The sequence below is a fragment of the Pipistrellus kuhlii genome, unplaced genomic scaffold (genome assembly GCF_014108245.1).
Source record: "Pipistrellus kuhlii isolate mPipKuh1 unplaced genomic scaffold, mPipKuh1.p scaffold_m20_p_17, whole genome shotgun sequence".
Taxonomy (NCBI): domain Eukaryota; kingdom Metazoa; phylum Chordata; class Mammalia; order Chiroptera; family Vespertilionidae; genus Pipistrellus; species Pipistrellus kuhlii.
Window position 1 is genome coordinate 16,809,002 of NW_023425482.1, and position 15,580 is coordinate 16,824,581.

Here is a 15,580-nt window from a genome sequence, read left to right on the forward strand (position 1 = left end):
AAAATAATACACACAAAAGATTAAGAATAGATACTGGTATATACTTGGTGTTTAGCTACTATTGCTATCATAAAACTGTACCATTTAAGACAGTGAGGATATTAACACTGGGGTAGATAAATGGAATGCAACGAAAAGCTTAGAAACATTCCCAGGCACACATTAGCTCTGAAGTATAATAGAAAAAGCATTACCAATCAGTGGAAAATAAACTTTTAAGTAACTGGTGATAGGACTACTGGCTTTCTTTATGGAAAAAAATAGACTTCACTCAGGTTGTATATAAAAATATACATAGCTGGACTACAGACCTGGAAAATAAGAGTCTACAATGATCTAAACAGAAAAGCAGAGGTACACTTCTTAAACCACAAATAAAAAAACAGATACAAAGAAACCTAGTAAAAGATTCATAAAGTTGACATCAAAATTAAAAATATATTTAAAATTCAATTATAAACAAAGGGTTAGTATCCACAATGTATAAAGAACGTGTACATATAGATCATTGATAATAAATAATTGGCAGAAGAGGATATGCAGATTAAAAAAAATGTTTCAACCTCAGTAGTAACAAGGGAAATACAAATTAAATTGTATTTAACTTGCAGGGTAGTGAGGACTAAGTCTGACCATACTAAGTTTTAGCCCACTAGAGAAATAGATATTTCAAACGCTCCTGCAAGGGCACAATGCGGAGTAATTAGACACTATCGAATGAAGTTGGAAATCCACCTGCCTTCGGACCCAACAATTCCACTGCTATATACACACACACACACACACACACACACACACACACACACATATACACACACACACTGTCAAAGGTACATATACCTTAATATATACACAAGGAGATATATTTTGTTTACTATAATGTTGTTATAAAACCCGACAACTAGGCAAAGAAACAAATATACCACTGGTAAATGAGCACCTAAAATGAATTGAACAGTTTATCTTATTAACATAGATATTAGAAACATAATCTTGAGTCTAAAAACCAAGTTGCAAGCTGTTACGTGCAGTAATACAACTTATCTACATTTTAAAGCAACAAAATACCACTATCTAGTATGTATGAATACACATATACCTGAAATATATATATAAACATGGCTTAGACAAACATCAAATTTATGATAAGGTGACCTCTGGGGAACGAAAAAAATGGGACTGACAAAAACAACAACAACAACAATAACAATATATATATATATATATATATATATATATATATATGAAACTCCAACTTCAATATTTGATTTTTTTCAAAATAGAAGACCTGAGGTTAGAGTAGGGGAGGTTAATATGCATTAGATCTGAGAACCAAGTGTAGCTCTTGAATTTTTCTGTATTAAAAAAAGTGTTGAATATACACTGACTTCTGGAATAAAATATTTTCACAGTGAAACAGAAAAGGACTGATTACAGTACAGACTCTGCCGTTCTGGGTGTGTAACCTGGGCGTCCCCTCAGCCAGGACAACCTCAGAGTGGACACTGCAAACCTAACGGGCGCCAGGTGTGTTGAGGACACAGAAAGTTCTATGGCATGAATCACATTCAGCAGAAAAGCTTACCTATGAGCTAAAGACCAAAGGTTATGACAGAGTGTCTTTTAGGAAACAAAGCTACTGTTTTGCAAAACCCTCAGAAACAACAACTAAACAACTGCATTTGGTCTCTGATTCATGCCCATTTCTTTTCCTCTTCCTTATATCTTTTTTTCCACCTCACCTGTTTCCTTCCATCAAAGTAATGGCTATTCTGAGGGCAGAGCTAATAGGCCCTCTGAAGGCTGAGAAACAGCTCATTCTACCTTCGCTTCCCACACATTATGGGGTGCAATATCTTAATAGCAGCATCTATCAAAGAGCCTTGGAGAATTATGGCTTGTCCATTAAAAATCTCTCTAGCACTAATATGCCAGGACTAAAGGGAGAACTAAATTCTAGATCTGCAGGAGCTTCAGGTACATAGGGATAGCATAGTGTGGCTACTCATCTCAGCAAACCAGCTGCTACAAGCTAAACACCAGCTCTCCAGAATGCCCACAATTTCACTCTCTCCTATCATGGACGGATGCAAAATGCCTGCCAATCTCCTTCTGTGTTTGTCTGTTTATTTTGATAAAATGGGTCATAACTTGCCCCGCTGGTGTGGCCAAGTGGTTTAGTGTCAACCTATGAACCAGAAGGTCATGCATGGTTGAATCCCAATCTGGGCACATGACCAGGGTTCAGCCTTGATCCCCAGTAGGGGGCGTGCAGGAGGCAGCTGGTTAATGATTCTGTCATTGATGTTTCTATTGCTCTCTCCCTCTCCCTTCCTCTCTGAAATGAATAAAATTATATTTAAATAAATGGGTCATAACTTTGTATTTAAATCTCTTTTAAGGGCTGTAGTAGTGAAAATTTTTTATACACACTTACATATGTGAACTGACTGTTTTGTCATACTATATTACAAAGGATCAAAAAAAGTTGGAAGGAGACTGTGCCATTATTTCAGATACATAATTGAAAGAATTATGGTTGGTTGAAAAATGACATTCTGGGGATTATTTGCATATATGCATTTCAACATATTTTCTGAATAAAATGAAGAATATCTGGTCCTTTTGTCTATTTCAGAAATGCTCCTTAATTTCTTCTCTTACTCTTTTAGCAAAACCTGCTCTTTTAGGTGTCTTATCTTTTAAAAATATATATTTTTTAATTGATTTCTGAGAGAGGAAGGGAGAGGGAGAGATAGAAACATCAATGATGAGAGAGATTCATTGGTCGGCTGCTTCCTGACCAACCAACCCCAACTGGGGATCAAACCCACAACTCAGGCATGTGTCCTGACCAGGAATTGAACCGTGACATCCTGGTTCATAGATGGATGCTCAACCACTGAGCCACGCTGGCCGGGGTAGGTGTCTATCTTTAAGCGTCTTTGATGAACCCCAAACCAAAATCCTTTCACCATTTCTAAGTCCATTTTTATTAGTACATCCACTGATTAGGCAAAGTTAGGCAGCACAGCAGCCTCAGGGAAGAGAGCATGGGTCTAGAATCAGATCGCCAGGGGTCAGAACACGGCTCTGCCACTTCGGGTTATGGCAATCTACTTAATCTGTCTTGCACCTCTGTTTCTACCTGGTTAAAATGGGCATTATAATAGTATTTCTCTCAGAGTCATAGTAAATGAAATGCAGCATCTTAAGTTGCAAACAGAACTACATAAACTAGGGGTGTCGAACTCAATCAGAGAAGGGGCCAAAATCTAAAATCCAGCCTAAATCGCGGGCTGAATGGTTTACTGAACAGTCATAAACTGTCATTGTGATGGAAACGCAGCGGAGTGCAGTGATGATAGCGCGGTGTGGGCCACATTGCAAGGCCTGGCGGGACGGATTTGGCCCGCGGGCCTTGTGTTTGACACATGTGACATAAACATTAGTCATAATTAATGTCATTGTATTGTCATCTTCATAACTGTCCTTCCTGATGCTAGGTGTAGGGAACTCAAAGCATAGAACCTTGTCATTTGAAAGAGACAGGCAGATAAACAAGTAAATATAGAACGGGGTCCCCATTTAAACGAAGAAATGACCAGATGGCTTAGGGTCTGAAGGAGATGTAAAGGCCCCATGATTCCCTTAACACCACACCACTCTGGATGGCTCTGACAAGGGACCAAGAATACAGATGCCTAAAAAGAACCGCACTTGCACGAGGCATCAGAATTCCCGTCTCCTGGATCCTGAAAACACCAGTCTAACCGCCACAGCCTCTCCCGCAGACCACAGAGGCAGAAGGCCGCTGTGGAGATGTTTCAGCGCCAGCTGGTTCCCAAGGTGTCGCTGACATCTGCATACAAGCTCTCAAGTTAAGGTACCTGAGGCTGCATCAGAGCCAAGCGGAAAAGGAAAAGGATTCCAGATGCTTTCCACCAGGTGCTGAGCAATGAATGAATGCGCTTGCTCCACCTGGCGAGGGGCACCCATCGAACGAGGCATCTGTTTCCAGCCCGGCCCAGGGCCGGGCCCTGGGGCGCTACCATCTTCTCGCCCTCATTTCTGGTGTCTCTGGGAGAAAGGACATCCATCTTCTGGAAGGAGCGCCTTGTGTACAAGCAGAGCCGGGGAATTCTTGCCAAGAGGGCCTTTGTGCTCTGCTCTCACATTTTTGGCATTTTTTTTTAACCCTCCAAACCAAGGTGACTCACTCTATTGTTCTAGGTCTGCACTGGGAAGCCTTTGGGGAGGGTGGTGTTTCAGGCATTCCAAAGCCAAGGAGAAATTATTGCTCCCCACTGGCCACAACACACTCTTCTTTTACTAATCAATTTTTTTTTAACTCTCAGAATAAGTTAAACTTTAATGGAACAGAAAAAAAAAATGATCTTCACACATATTATACCAAGAAATTCAGTGTTTAAAAAAAAAATCAATTTTTGGGGAGATAGTATTTATTTCTGAGAAACTCAAAATCGCCCTTAGTGTCATGTATCTTCCCAACGTCACAGGGAAGGTGGGCTTCCAGCTTCCCATCTCCAGGCCCCTCCAACTGCCAACAAACAGATGTTCCTCGCTGAGGGAGAATCTAATCATGGTGTCTGTCCTGATGTGCAAGGCTGAGCGGGACAGATGGCTGACAGTGGGGCCCGCAGCTGGGGAGGGAGGGCTGACTTTCGCCGGCAGCCAAAAGAGGAGAGAGGATGACCCCTCCCGTCAGGGCAGCCACAGGAAAAGAAAAGAACTCCTAGGCCTGAGTTCACAGAAATAAGAGAAGTGAGCCGTGTGTCCTTGACCCTAGTTATTTCTCACGAAGCTAGAAAGTACAAGAAATATTTTACCTGGGTTCTGAGTTGTGGGCTTGGCTAGGGAAAAAAACAACTATTAATTAAAACTATTTCTTGCTCTGGCAGATTTGGTTTAGTGGTTAAAACATTGACCCGTGGACTGAAGGGTTCCGGGTTCGAATCAGTCAAGGGCACATAATTCGATTGCAAGCTTCGTCTCCTCGGCACCAACTGATGTGTCTCTCTAACACCAATGTTTTTCTCTCTCTGTCTTCCCCCCCACCCCCCCACTTTCACTCTCTCTAAAAAATCAATGGGAAAAAAATATCCTTGGGTGAAATTAAAAAACAAAACAAAAACTATTTCCTAATGCAGCGTTTTTCAACCGCTGTTCCGCGGCACACTAGTGTGGAGCGAGATGTTGCCTGGTGTGCCGTAGGTGCAGACAAGACAAGAATTTTATAATTTTTCACTATTTTGTTTACTTAATATTTCATAATAAAGTAATTATAAAATACTTTCTTTGTGTTTATTTGATTCCTATTCAAGAGAATTACTTTATATATAGTCAATATAGGCACAGAGTTAAATTTTTTAACATTTTCTAATGGTGGTGTGCCTCGTGATTTTTTTCATGAAACAAGTGTGCCTTTGCCCAAAAAAGGTTGAAAAACACTGTTTCCTAATGCTTAGTAATTTCTGTAAGAATGAGTCAGCAGCTTTAGTATTGTATATTAAGTTGACATTTAATAAAAGGTATTTCTATTTCTTCCCACTGTAGTTAATTTCTAAGTTAGTGTAAATATATTTGCTTGTTTACCAAACCACATGCATATTGTTTTTCTTAGCCAACAGAATGACTACCATGAAAAGGAGTTGAGGATGAGAATGACAGAGTTGAATGCAGTTGAACCAGGTAATTGGTGGTCATTTCCAAAGGCTTGTAGCAAAGGCAAAGCTGTATTTTAATCCCAAGGGAGTCCCGCAGGATACTACTCACCATGTGTGCCTGAAACAACCCAGGGATGAGGGACTGGTTGGAGAGGTTGATGATCCTGGAGGACTCCTGGAGGACGTAGATCTTGCCAAAATCCACCTGGTCGGGATAGACGTAGATAACCGGGCCTTCTCCGATGCTCCTTAACTCGCACGTCTGCGTTCCCAGAGAGAGAACAGCTGAAAACGGCTGGCCTTGAAATTCGATTGAAACAGAAATTTCTAGCCACCTCTTCTGTAAAAAGCAGGGGCACCAAAGGGTGCTCAGGAGGACCTCCTTCCTTCCCCCTGGTACTCTTGGACAGAGGGACACAGGGATGGCCATGTGGGTCAGACCTTTGAATTCAGTCTGAAATCCCTCCAGGATGGCCTGCTTTCCTGGGTCAGCCTGAAGCTGTGCACCAAGGGGAAACCAGATAACAGTCCTCTATATGCCACCCAGTATTCAGCTTCAAAAACATTCAGCGTGGGGCTGAGGACTAGCACTTAACAATAGGAAGTGGCCTGGCCGGCGTGGCCCAGTGGTTGAACATCAACTTATGAATCAGGAGGCTACGGTTTTCCATTCTGCGTCAGAGCACAAGCCCGGGTTGAGGGCTTGATCCCCAGTGTGGGGCATGCAGGAGGCAGCCGAGCAATGATTCTCTCTCGTCATGGGTGTTTCCATCCCTCTCTCCCTCTCCCTTCCTCTCTGAAATCTATAAAAATATATTTAAAAAAAAAAAAAAAGAAAAAATTAGAAGTGGCTGAACTGAGCCGCGTTCTGCTGCTTGTCCAGTGGCTGTCTGCCGCGCATAGGGGCTGAGATCCACCTCGCTCCACGCCCCTCCCCCTGTGTCCTCAGCCTGTGTCCTCCTTTTTCTTTCATAAGATGCAGCTCCTCACATGAGCTGCGTTTTCAATATTAAAAAAAAAAATTTTTTTTTTTTTTTTTAAAGAGAATCACTCATTTTAAAAATACATGTATAGGTGTGCTCTCCTGGCAGAGATTCCGACTGGATCGGTCTGATGAGAGAGGGTCAGGCATGTCTCTCTATGAAAAACTCCTGAACGGAGTGTAAGAACAAGTGCTACAATCACCACTCCTTTTGCAGTTACCCGCAAATAGATTCCCAAAGTGCCGTATGGCTAGTTGTTTTTTTGTTTTGTTTTGTTTACTGTGGAGTGAAAATGTAGAATTTTAGAACGACAAACAATGGGAGGATATGCAGATACGGCATGCGCCTTAAAAGCGGAGGCTTGGAGGTTTGGCAAGAAGCACAGCGACTGTAACTGCAATCTGAACGCTGTCTCTCACCACAGGGCGGTCCTGGCTCCCGAAGACCGAGACGTAGACGGTGGACCGGTGCTCCCCGGTGACCTGGGCCTCCAGGACCAGGGGGATGTGGACGGTGCTTTGGGGAGGGATGATTCCGAAGGGGCGGGGACTGGAGAGCAGCACCGCGGGCGAGTCCTCGTCCACCTGGTGGGAGAGACAAGCCAGAGAGATGACGAGCCCTCAGCAGGACATTAGATTAGTTTGAAACAAGTGTTGTCTGGCGTCCATGGAGGTTCTTTAGAAATGCCACATTGTTCAAGCGAGTGTGTAGGGACGAGCACCCCGATTTTGCCCGGAGGGAGTTTGGTGGAGTGTACATAAGGCCCTAAGTTCAAAGTGCGCAGGAGGCGGAGATTGTCCACAACGTGAATCAGCTCAGGACAGCAGCTGCCCCCGGCCACCTTCCCCACCGGGGGCCCCCCGGCCCCCACACCTTACTCCCTCCCCCTTGTCCCTCTGTGTCCCACCGAGAGGGGCCACTGGTACTTCCCGGACACACGGTGCTCCCCGACCTCCAGCTCTTCGCACGCGTTTCCTCTTCCTGGAATGCCCGGTCCCTTCGGCCTGCCTGCACCCTCACCCTCAATCCCCCTGCAGGGATCCCTAGTGCCCTGCAGTCCTTTTCCACAGCCCACACTGTCGACGTGTCCGGCGTCACCATGGGCTGGGCACTTCTTAGGGCACAACCTGAGCCTCTTCTCCGTGCCCGCTTTCTGGCCCCAAACATATGCTCAGGACATGTTTTGGGTGTTGTTTTTTTTTTAATATATATTCTTTTTTTTAAATTCTTTTTTTATTAATTTTACACAGAGAGGAATTGAGAGGGATAGAGAGTTAGAAACGTCGATGAGAGAGAAACATCGACCAGCTGCCTCTTGCACACCCCCAACTGGGGATGTGCCCGCAACCAAGGTACATGCCCTCGACCGGAATCGAACCCAGGACCTTTCAGTCCGCAGTCCGATGCTCTATCCACTGAGCCAAACCGGTTTTCAGCAGGACATGTTTTTTTTTTTTTTAATGGGGAAATAGATGGGCAAATGAATGGGTGTTGTCCAGTGTCTACAAAATGAACTCTGCCCAGCCTGTCACTAGCTCTTGTACATTGACAACCACCACTAAGAAAACCTTAAAAACCGCATGGCCAGGTAAGTTTAGGGAATCTGGGAAGCGCTCCTCCGAAGCGCAGCTCCTGGAGAGGAGGACAGAGCCTGCGGCTTTACCTGTCCGGAGCGCCCCGCGGTCCCTCCTGCCCAGGCTGGTTTCAAGTGGCCTGACCTAGCTGCACGTCCCTCTGCAGCTACGTGTGGTCCGGCTGCGTTGGAGTTCGAGGCCCCAGGAAAACTGTCATACGGATTCTGTCTTTATATAAACTCTTTATGTTTTGTTCCTCGTGGACTTTTCATTAATATTGATTTCACAAGATGTGGCGTGAAAACGTTAATCTTGATTATTTTGAACTTTTTGGCTCCACCTTAAATGTTGTACTTGAGGCAAGTGCCTCGCCCTTTCCCCAGCCCAGCTGTGCAGGAATACCTTCCCAGTCACCCGGACTGGACGCATGCTCTGCTCAGAGTGCTTGAGGTGACCTGCACGGCTTAGGGCTGGGCTGGCCTGCTGTGCTGTGAAAGCAGCTGACAGTTGGAGAAGTTGTCCCCTGAGGCCGCCCCCACCCTCCCTTGCCGTCTGGTTTTGTCTCAGAGGAGCCCGCAGAATAACTGCAATCCCCTCTTTTACATACCAGCCCTTCGACTAAAGAAGGGGAGCCATTTTGGTGGGTTAAGTCTTGTCTGTTCCAGATTAAATACTACTACCCCGTTTTCCCGAAAATAAGACAGTGTCTTATATTAACTTTTTCTCCCAAAGTTGCGCTAGGTCTTATTTTCAGGGGATGTCTTATCTTTCCATGCTAGGTCTTATTTTCAGAGGATGTCTTATTTTTTTCGGGGAAACACGGTACGTATGCTCCTCATATGACTTGGATTTTCAGATCACTTAAATTACCTGGAACACGATTCATTCCCAAGCCCCAGGTTTCTATTACAAAAATACAATGTCAAGGTCTGAAGACAAATTTCTGCGTTGATGGCGGCCACCTCCTTTCTCAGGCTAAACACGTTTTTCTGATGGGCCTAAACCTGTCTTGGTTCTGTGGTCCCCACACTGGCTTTTTAACTCATTTTGAACTCATAGCCAAATAAAATCCACATTTGATTTTGTTTGCATGAATTTTTTTTCAGGGTACTGACCTTACAGAACTGAGTTTAAACCCAATGCACTCTGGGTAAACTGCATCTCATTAGGAACCTTCTCCATTCCTCTGGGCTGCCCAGATCTTCTAAAACCTCTAATCCATATGCATTTGACTGCTTAGTCTCCCACCTGGCCAGGTGTAGTGGCATGTGGACAATCTCTTTCATAAAACATGAAGAGGCACTTTCTCCTTTTTCACTCCTGAATCTCTCTAGCCTTCTAGTCCAGCATATCAATATTGCATTACCTTATCTTGGTGAAGCGGTTCACATCACGGCCATGGACAAAAATGAAAACTCCCAGCTCTGCCCCGTTCCCCATGCACGGTTAATTCCCAGGCAATTATCTGCAGGTGCAACTTCTGCGTGTTGGCTTAATTGCCGCTTTCTTTATCAGAGGCAATTTTCCTAGGAAATTAGCAACTGCTTACACCCGCAGCTGCTCACGCATGCAGGTGGCGATCCAGATGTGGCTTTTTAACCCCATCCCCAGATTATCCAGGGGTTTAAAAGTCAGAATCGCACAAGGCCGTGTGTTTAGGAAGATGGCTCCTAAGAAGGATATCTCTTTCTCGTTGAGGGAATCCAACTGCTGAAACATCAACACCGAAAAGAGGATCAGGTAACTTACCTGGGGCAGGACCTCGTAGCATCCCGGGAGGTCATCGGGATTGACGAGCTGGATGGTCTTCTCGTACGGGTACCTCAGGAAGCAGCGCCCGAAGTCCACCTCTGTGTTAGCCATGCGGAGGGCAGGCACAATGCACCTGCTCAAAGGAAGGAGCCCATTAAAGAATTTAAAAGCGTAGAAAGCTTGTTTACGTAGGGAGAACCAAGAGTCCCAAGCTAAACCCATTTGTTACTGTCACGTCGTATTTTTCTCTAATAACTACATTAATCACTTTCAAATCTTCGCTCCTTGCCTTCTCTCTCCCTTATCCCCCAGTCATCATCATTTTTTTTTTTTTTAATCAAAAAAGGGCTGGAAGCAGGACTCCTTAAACAGCTGTCGTCTGTGGGTAACGACTAACATTCCCATTGTTTTTCAAACTTAGCCTTCCTTTGGCAAGGGACCCCCATTGGACAGGTTAGCAAACCCGTTCCCCTGGCAAACAGGGGCAATGCCACCAGCATGGGGTTCTAACTAGCTGTGCCACTTTGGACCAGCCAGAGTCCCCCCCCGCGGGCTGGTAACAGCTCACACCAGCTAAATAATGGTAATAATTCTGATTCCTATGCAAACAGCTGTCTTGGATCAGCAGGCTCAGGCAGCTGCTCGACCCAGAGCTGGCGCACTGACAACAGGGGCTGGGGTGGAGGAGAGGGAGGGAGGAGGGGAGGGAGGGAGGGGTGTGTGCTGGAGAGGGAGGAATGGAAGCCCTGTGTGTGTAGCTGGTCTATCATTAGGTGACTTGGGTTTTATTTGTGTCTGTGAATCTCAGCCTCTGCCCTGCCCGGCTGCACTGTCACAATATAGCACAATGGTGAGGAGCGCTGGCCCACAGAGCCAGGTTCAAGCACAACCTTGAGCAAGTTGTGCGCCTCCTCCCCCGCCCGGAGCCCCATGTTGCTTATAAATAAAATGCAGGTGATTCCAGGGGTTGACAGTAGCATCATTAACTCTTCTTAGGGAGCCGTGGGAAATGCAGGGGCTGATGTGAATGAAGGGCCATGGAAGGGCTCGGTAAGAGGCGACTGATGTGCGGGAGGGGGCACGACAAGCCATCACTGCTGGCTCTCTGGGAAAATCACTGTAGAGAGCAAGTTAGAAAAGCAATTCTCTGTTGAGAGTCTTTGAGCAGTTTCCACAGATTACAGGGAAGTGCTGTAATGACAGGAAAGGGAGGCCTGTTAACCCCAAAGCTTGAGATGATTCCACAAGGGATGAGTGTTCGTGTTTAGCTAAAATGGAAGTTGTCAGCTGACCCAATGGCTTTCAAAAGCTAATCCTGTACTAATACCTGGAATGCTGTGGCTGAGAGGGTTTATAGTACTTGACGTGGTAGAAACTCATAGCCTCTTAGGACCTTATTTTTATTTATTTTATTTTATTTTAAAATATATTTTATTGATTTTGTACAGAGAAGAAGGGAGAAAGATAGAGAGTTAGAAACATCGATGAGAGATAGACATCGATCAGCTGCCTCTTGCACACCCCCTACTGGGGATATGCCTGCAACCAAGGTACATGCTCTTGACCGGAATCGAACCCAGGACCTTTCAGTCCCCAAGCCAACGCTCTATTTATTGAGCCAAACCAGTCTTGGCAGGACCTTTTTAAAAAGAAAAATAGTTTTTTTATAGGAAGGGAGAGGGAGAGAGAGAGAGGAACATCAGTGATGAGGAAGAACCATTGATCAGCTGCCTGTTACTAGTATATGCCTCCCACTGGGGATTGAGCCCACAATCGGGGCATATGCCCTGACTGGAATCAAAGCACGGCCTCATGGTTTATAGGTCCACACTTAACCACTGCCACACCGGCCAGGCAGGCCTTCTTTCTTTCTTTCTTTCTTTTTTTTTTTTTTTTAATCGTATTTCCTATTGATAGCTGTAGGGGAAAGAGGCTGGAAAGTATCAGAATAAACTCACATAGAAAAATGCAAGACTAGACAAAAAGGCCGACGTGGATACAGACAGGCCCAGATGAAACAAAGGAATGAACCACTTCGGTGTTGGGAAGGAGTACTGAGTAAGCAGATCGAGACAAGTTCCTGTAGGGCTGCTCTTTGACTTCCTCCAAGCCCCAGGCCCACACAAAGCGGCCCCTTACGATGCCTCTATCAACAAGTAGGTCTGCACCTTCTTCAAGTTGCATTTTCTTAAGATTCATGTATTGCCAGGAATGTTCTATTTCCTTTAGATGGCATTTTCCTGTGTACACTCTCAAGTCCAAGATCTGGACCCTCGTTTGCTTTGGCAACAGTGCGGCCGATGATTGTATTCAGGGTCACTGTCACCATCAGTGGGAAGACAGTAACTTGGTCAAGTAGACAGAGTCACCAAAGCAAGCCAGGATCCTAACCTGACTCCAGAGCCCATTGCTGGCTCCGTTAAAAAAGAGAGAAGCTGTCCACCTGATGTGGTTCAGTGGTTGAGTGTTGACCTATGAACCAGGAAGTCATGGTTTGACCCCTTGTCAGGGCACATGCCCGGGTTATGCGCTCCATCCCCAGGAGGAGGTGTGCAGGAGGCAGTCGACCAATGATTCTTATCATTGATGTTTTTTTTATCTCTCTCTCCCCCTCTCTGAAAGCAATAAAAATATATATTTTTTTAAAGTAGAGAAGTTGGTGATGGTTCTGAGGAGTTTATAGTTAGAAAGGGCCTTGTTTGGGTGCCCAATTGCAGCCCAGAGCCGGACTGTCTTGCTAAATGGATCATCCACTGCAGAATTGTGGGCACCACTCTTTCTGCTGCAGACCTTCCGGCTCATCCTTATTTAATGATAAACATAAGAAACAGCAACTGTTCACATCTTTCTGCTAAAATCCTTTTTAGCTATATACCTGGAAAGTCAGAAACTTAAAACCAGAGAGCACCAGTATTCTTCAAACACACACACACACACACACACACACACACACACACACACACACCTTCTCTCATCTCCACGGAAGGTGAAGGTGCGTCTGCAGTTTGAAAGCTCTGTCATTCCAATCGCACTCAGCCTCCCTTCGGGGAAAGCAGAACAAACGCAGTGTGGGCCTTTGACAGGCCTGCCGCCTTCTGGAGAGGCAGCCCTTCCCGGGGCCCAGGGAGACGGGGACAAGGGGGGCGGGTGAGCAATACCTTGCTGTAATGAGGAGCGCCAGCACTTCTTCGCCGATGCCCTCCACGTCCACCACCAGGGCCAGCTCGTATTTCTGCACGGTGTTGGAGCACAAGGTCACCTGGAAAGCAAAAGGGGAAAAGCTGCTCTTCCAAGAGCCCAGCTCTCCCGCTGCAGAGGGGCGAGGGGAGCCTGGGGACACGGAGGAGGGCGGACTCTCAGTGCTTGTCTGTGGGACGCATGGCATGTCACATGTTTCGTTGAGCCAGCTGCGTCTCGGGGCCAGGGCATGCTGAGCTTTTTCAAAGGCCAGGCCAGAAGCCCAGCGGCTGTTAGTACAACAGGCCGGCTCATTTCTGAGGAGACTGTTATCAAAGAAGCCGTGCACCTACACAAGGTGGGAAGTGACCATGAAGGATGAGCCACATCAAACAAATGCTAATTATTGCAATGTAAGTCGTTCCCCATACCTCTGGGCTGTGTTAATGATGAAAATTTAGGACACCAAGAAAGCACTCCAGCTAAATGTCTCTTTTAGCAAAATACATGACATACCATGTCTGAGGCAGAGAATGGCATGAAACGTCAGCTAGTTCTGTGTTGTGCGTGTTTTTTCTTTTTTTTTTTCTTTTTCCCTTGTCCCCTGCCCCCATAGTCATTATTAAAGCAGAAAATAGAGGTGCCAAAGAAAGGTCTGCCTAAGGACAATATCTGGCAAGTAGTATTTTTTTTATCCCGTGTTTTATTTACTGTTGTGAAATGTTACATTTAGGCTTTTGAAGCCTTGTTATGATTATAATTGCTTTACAATGATTTGTACTGGAAGGGATGCGTGCAAGTCTAGAAAACAGCTTCTGGCACAGGTTAAGGTTTTTCTAGCTATACATTATGTATCAGGTACTAATTAAAAAATTTTTAGTTGCAGAGGGAATTACTGGATGCAAATTTGAGTCCACAGAAGACATGGTTGGAGTACAGATGATGAGGGAAAAATTGAAGCTTGGAGAAAGGTTTTTCCAAATAGAAAGGAAAAATGAAGTGAAGATGGGGTCAATTATTTGGAAAGAAGATGTGTCAGATTTGGAGAGAGGCAGCTGCCCCTGTGTTCAGAGATTCCTGGAGTGATCTGCCCTTTTTATGTCTCTGAGCTGTGGTCAGAAGGCAGAAAAACACGTGGTTCTGGCAGAAGGCTGCTAGATAGATCTACATCTTCTCAAATCTTCCTGTACTATGTGAAAGAGGCAAAAAAAAGAAAAAGAAAAGAAAAAGAAAAAGGGGAGGTAGCTAACAGGTAGTCTGAGCATTAAGAAATAAAAAAATTAAATACATTCATTGCAACAGCATTTCTCTCTGGGAAATTCACAGTTAGCAACTATGACCTGTGAGTGGTTGTGTCCTCCCCAAATTTCTATGATGAAATCTTAGCCCCTAACGTAATAGTATTGGGAGGTGGGGCCACTGGGAGGTGAATAAGTCAAAAGATGGGGCCTTCATGAACAGGATTAGTGCCCTTATAAAAGAGGGCCATCCACCACGTGAGGATGGAAGAAGTCAGCAGCCTGCAAGCTGGAAGAATGCAGAACCCAAGCCTGCTGGCTCCCTGATTTCAACATCCTGCCTTCAGACTTATGAGAAATAAATCTCTGTTGTTTATAAGCAACCCGGTCTCAGGTATTTTATAAGAGCAGCCCAAATAGACTGAGATAGTAATCCTGAGAGGTTATAACGATATATGAAATAAAATCTCATTGGACCAGTGGAGAAGCCTTTAAAAGAGCTAAAAAAAAAAAAAAAAAAAAAAAAAAAAAAAAAAAAAAAAAAAAAAAATACACATAACTCCCAGAAAAGTGTTAGGATGAATAGATTCATGGTGAGATATTAAGAAAGCATTTAAAACAATTTTGAGGGGATAAAACCGTAGCTGAATTAAATATTCACAGATAGTGACTAAAGAGGAAATTAACCTTAGCTATAAAGTCTTATCTTTTTTCTTTTCCAGAAAAGATAAAATCATTCCAATTTTGCAGCATTCAATATTGCTAGATCTGACTGTTTGAGGAGGAAAAAGTCAGTGAGAGAAGACAGGAAAACGTTCTCAGTTAGCCATGAAATAATTCTGCTGGTGGCACTGACAGCCCAATAGCAAGCCCAGGTTCAGACTAAAAATCTGAATCCTTGGGATGTCATCTGTGTCATAAATGTGGGCATTTGTTGGTATAAACGATTGGAGTCTAAAGGAAAGGAGGACCTAATTATCACCGAGTCCTTACATCTCTCTGTATCTGTGCTGATGGGTGCGCTATCTGTGCAGAGCTGTGGTTTCACTAGAAATCCCTACAACCTGCTGATCTGGTGGAGGCAGCCCATCGAGGCTGGCGGGAACCCACGGGAGGGGTGCCAGTTCTTTTGCCCAGTGTGTTTGCGCCTGGTTCCTTTCACCACAGCG

The 15,580-nt window shown here is 44.8% G+C and overlaps 1 protein-coding gene across 1 annotated transcript in view; it reads right to left on the reverse strand.

Annotated features, from left to right (window-relative positions):
- The window catches only part of HYDIN (HYDIN axonemal central pair apparatus protein), a 316,871-nt gene that overhangs the window by 160,825 nt on the left and 140,466 nt on the right, over positions 1–15,580 (reverse strand). Inside the window, 4 exon segments of the mRNA XM_045582700.1 lie at positions 5,797–5,949; positions 7,090–7,254; positions 9,994–10,129; positions 13,155–13,255. Coding sequence (XP_045438656.1) covers positions 5,797–5,949; positions 7,090–7,254; positions 9,994–10,129; positions 13,155–13,255 — 555 coding nt within the window.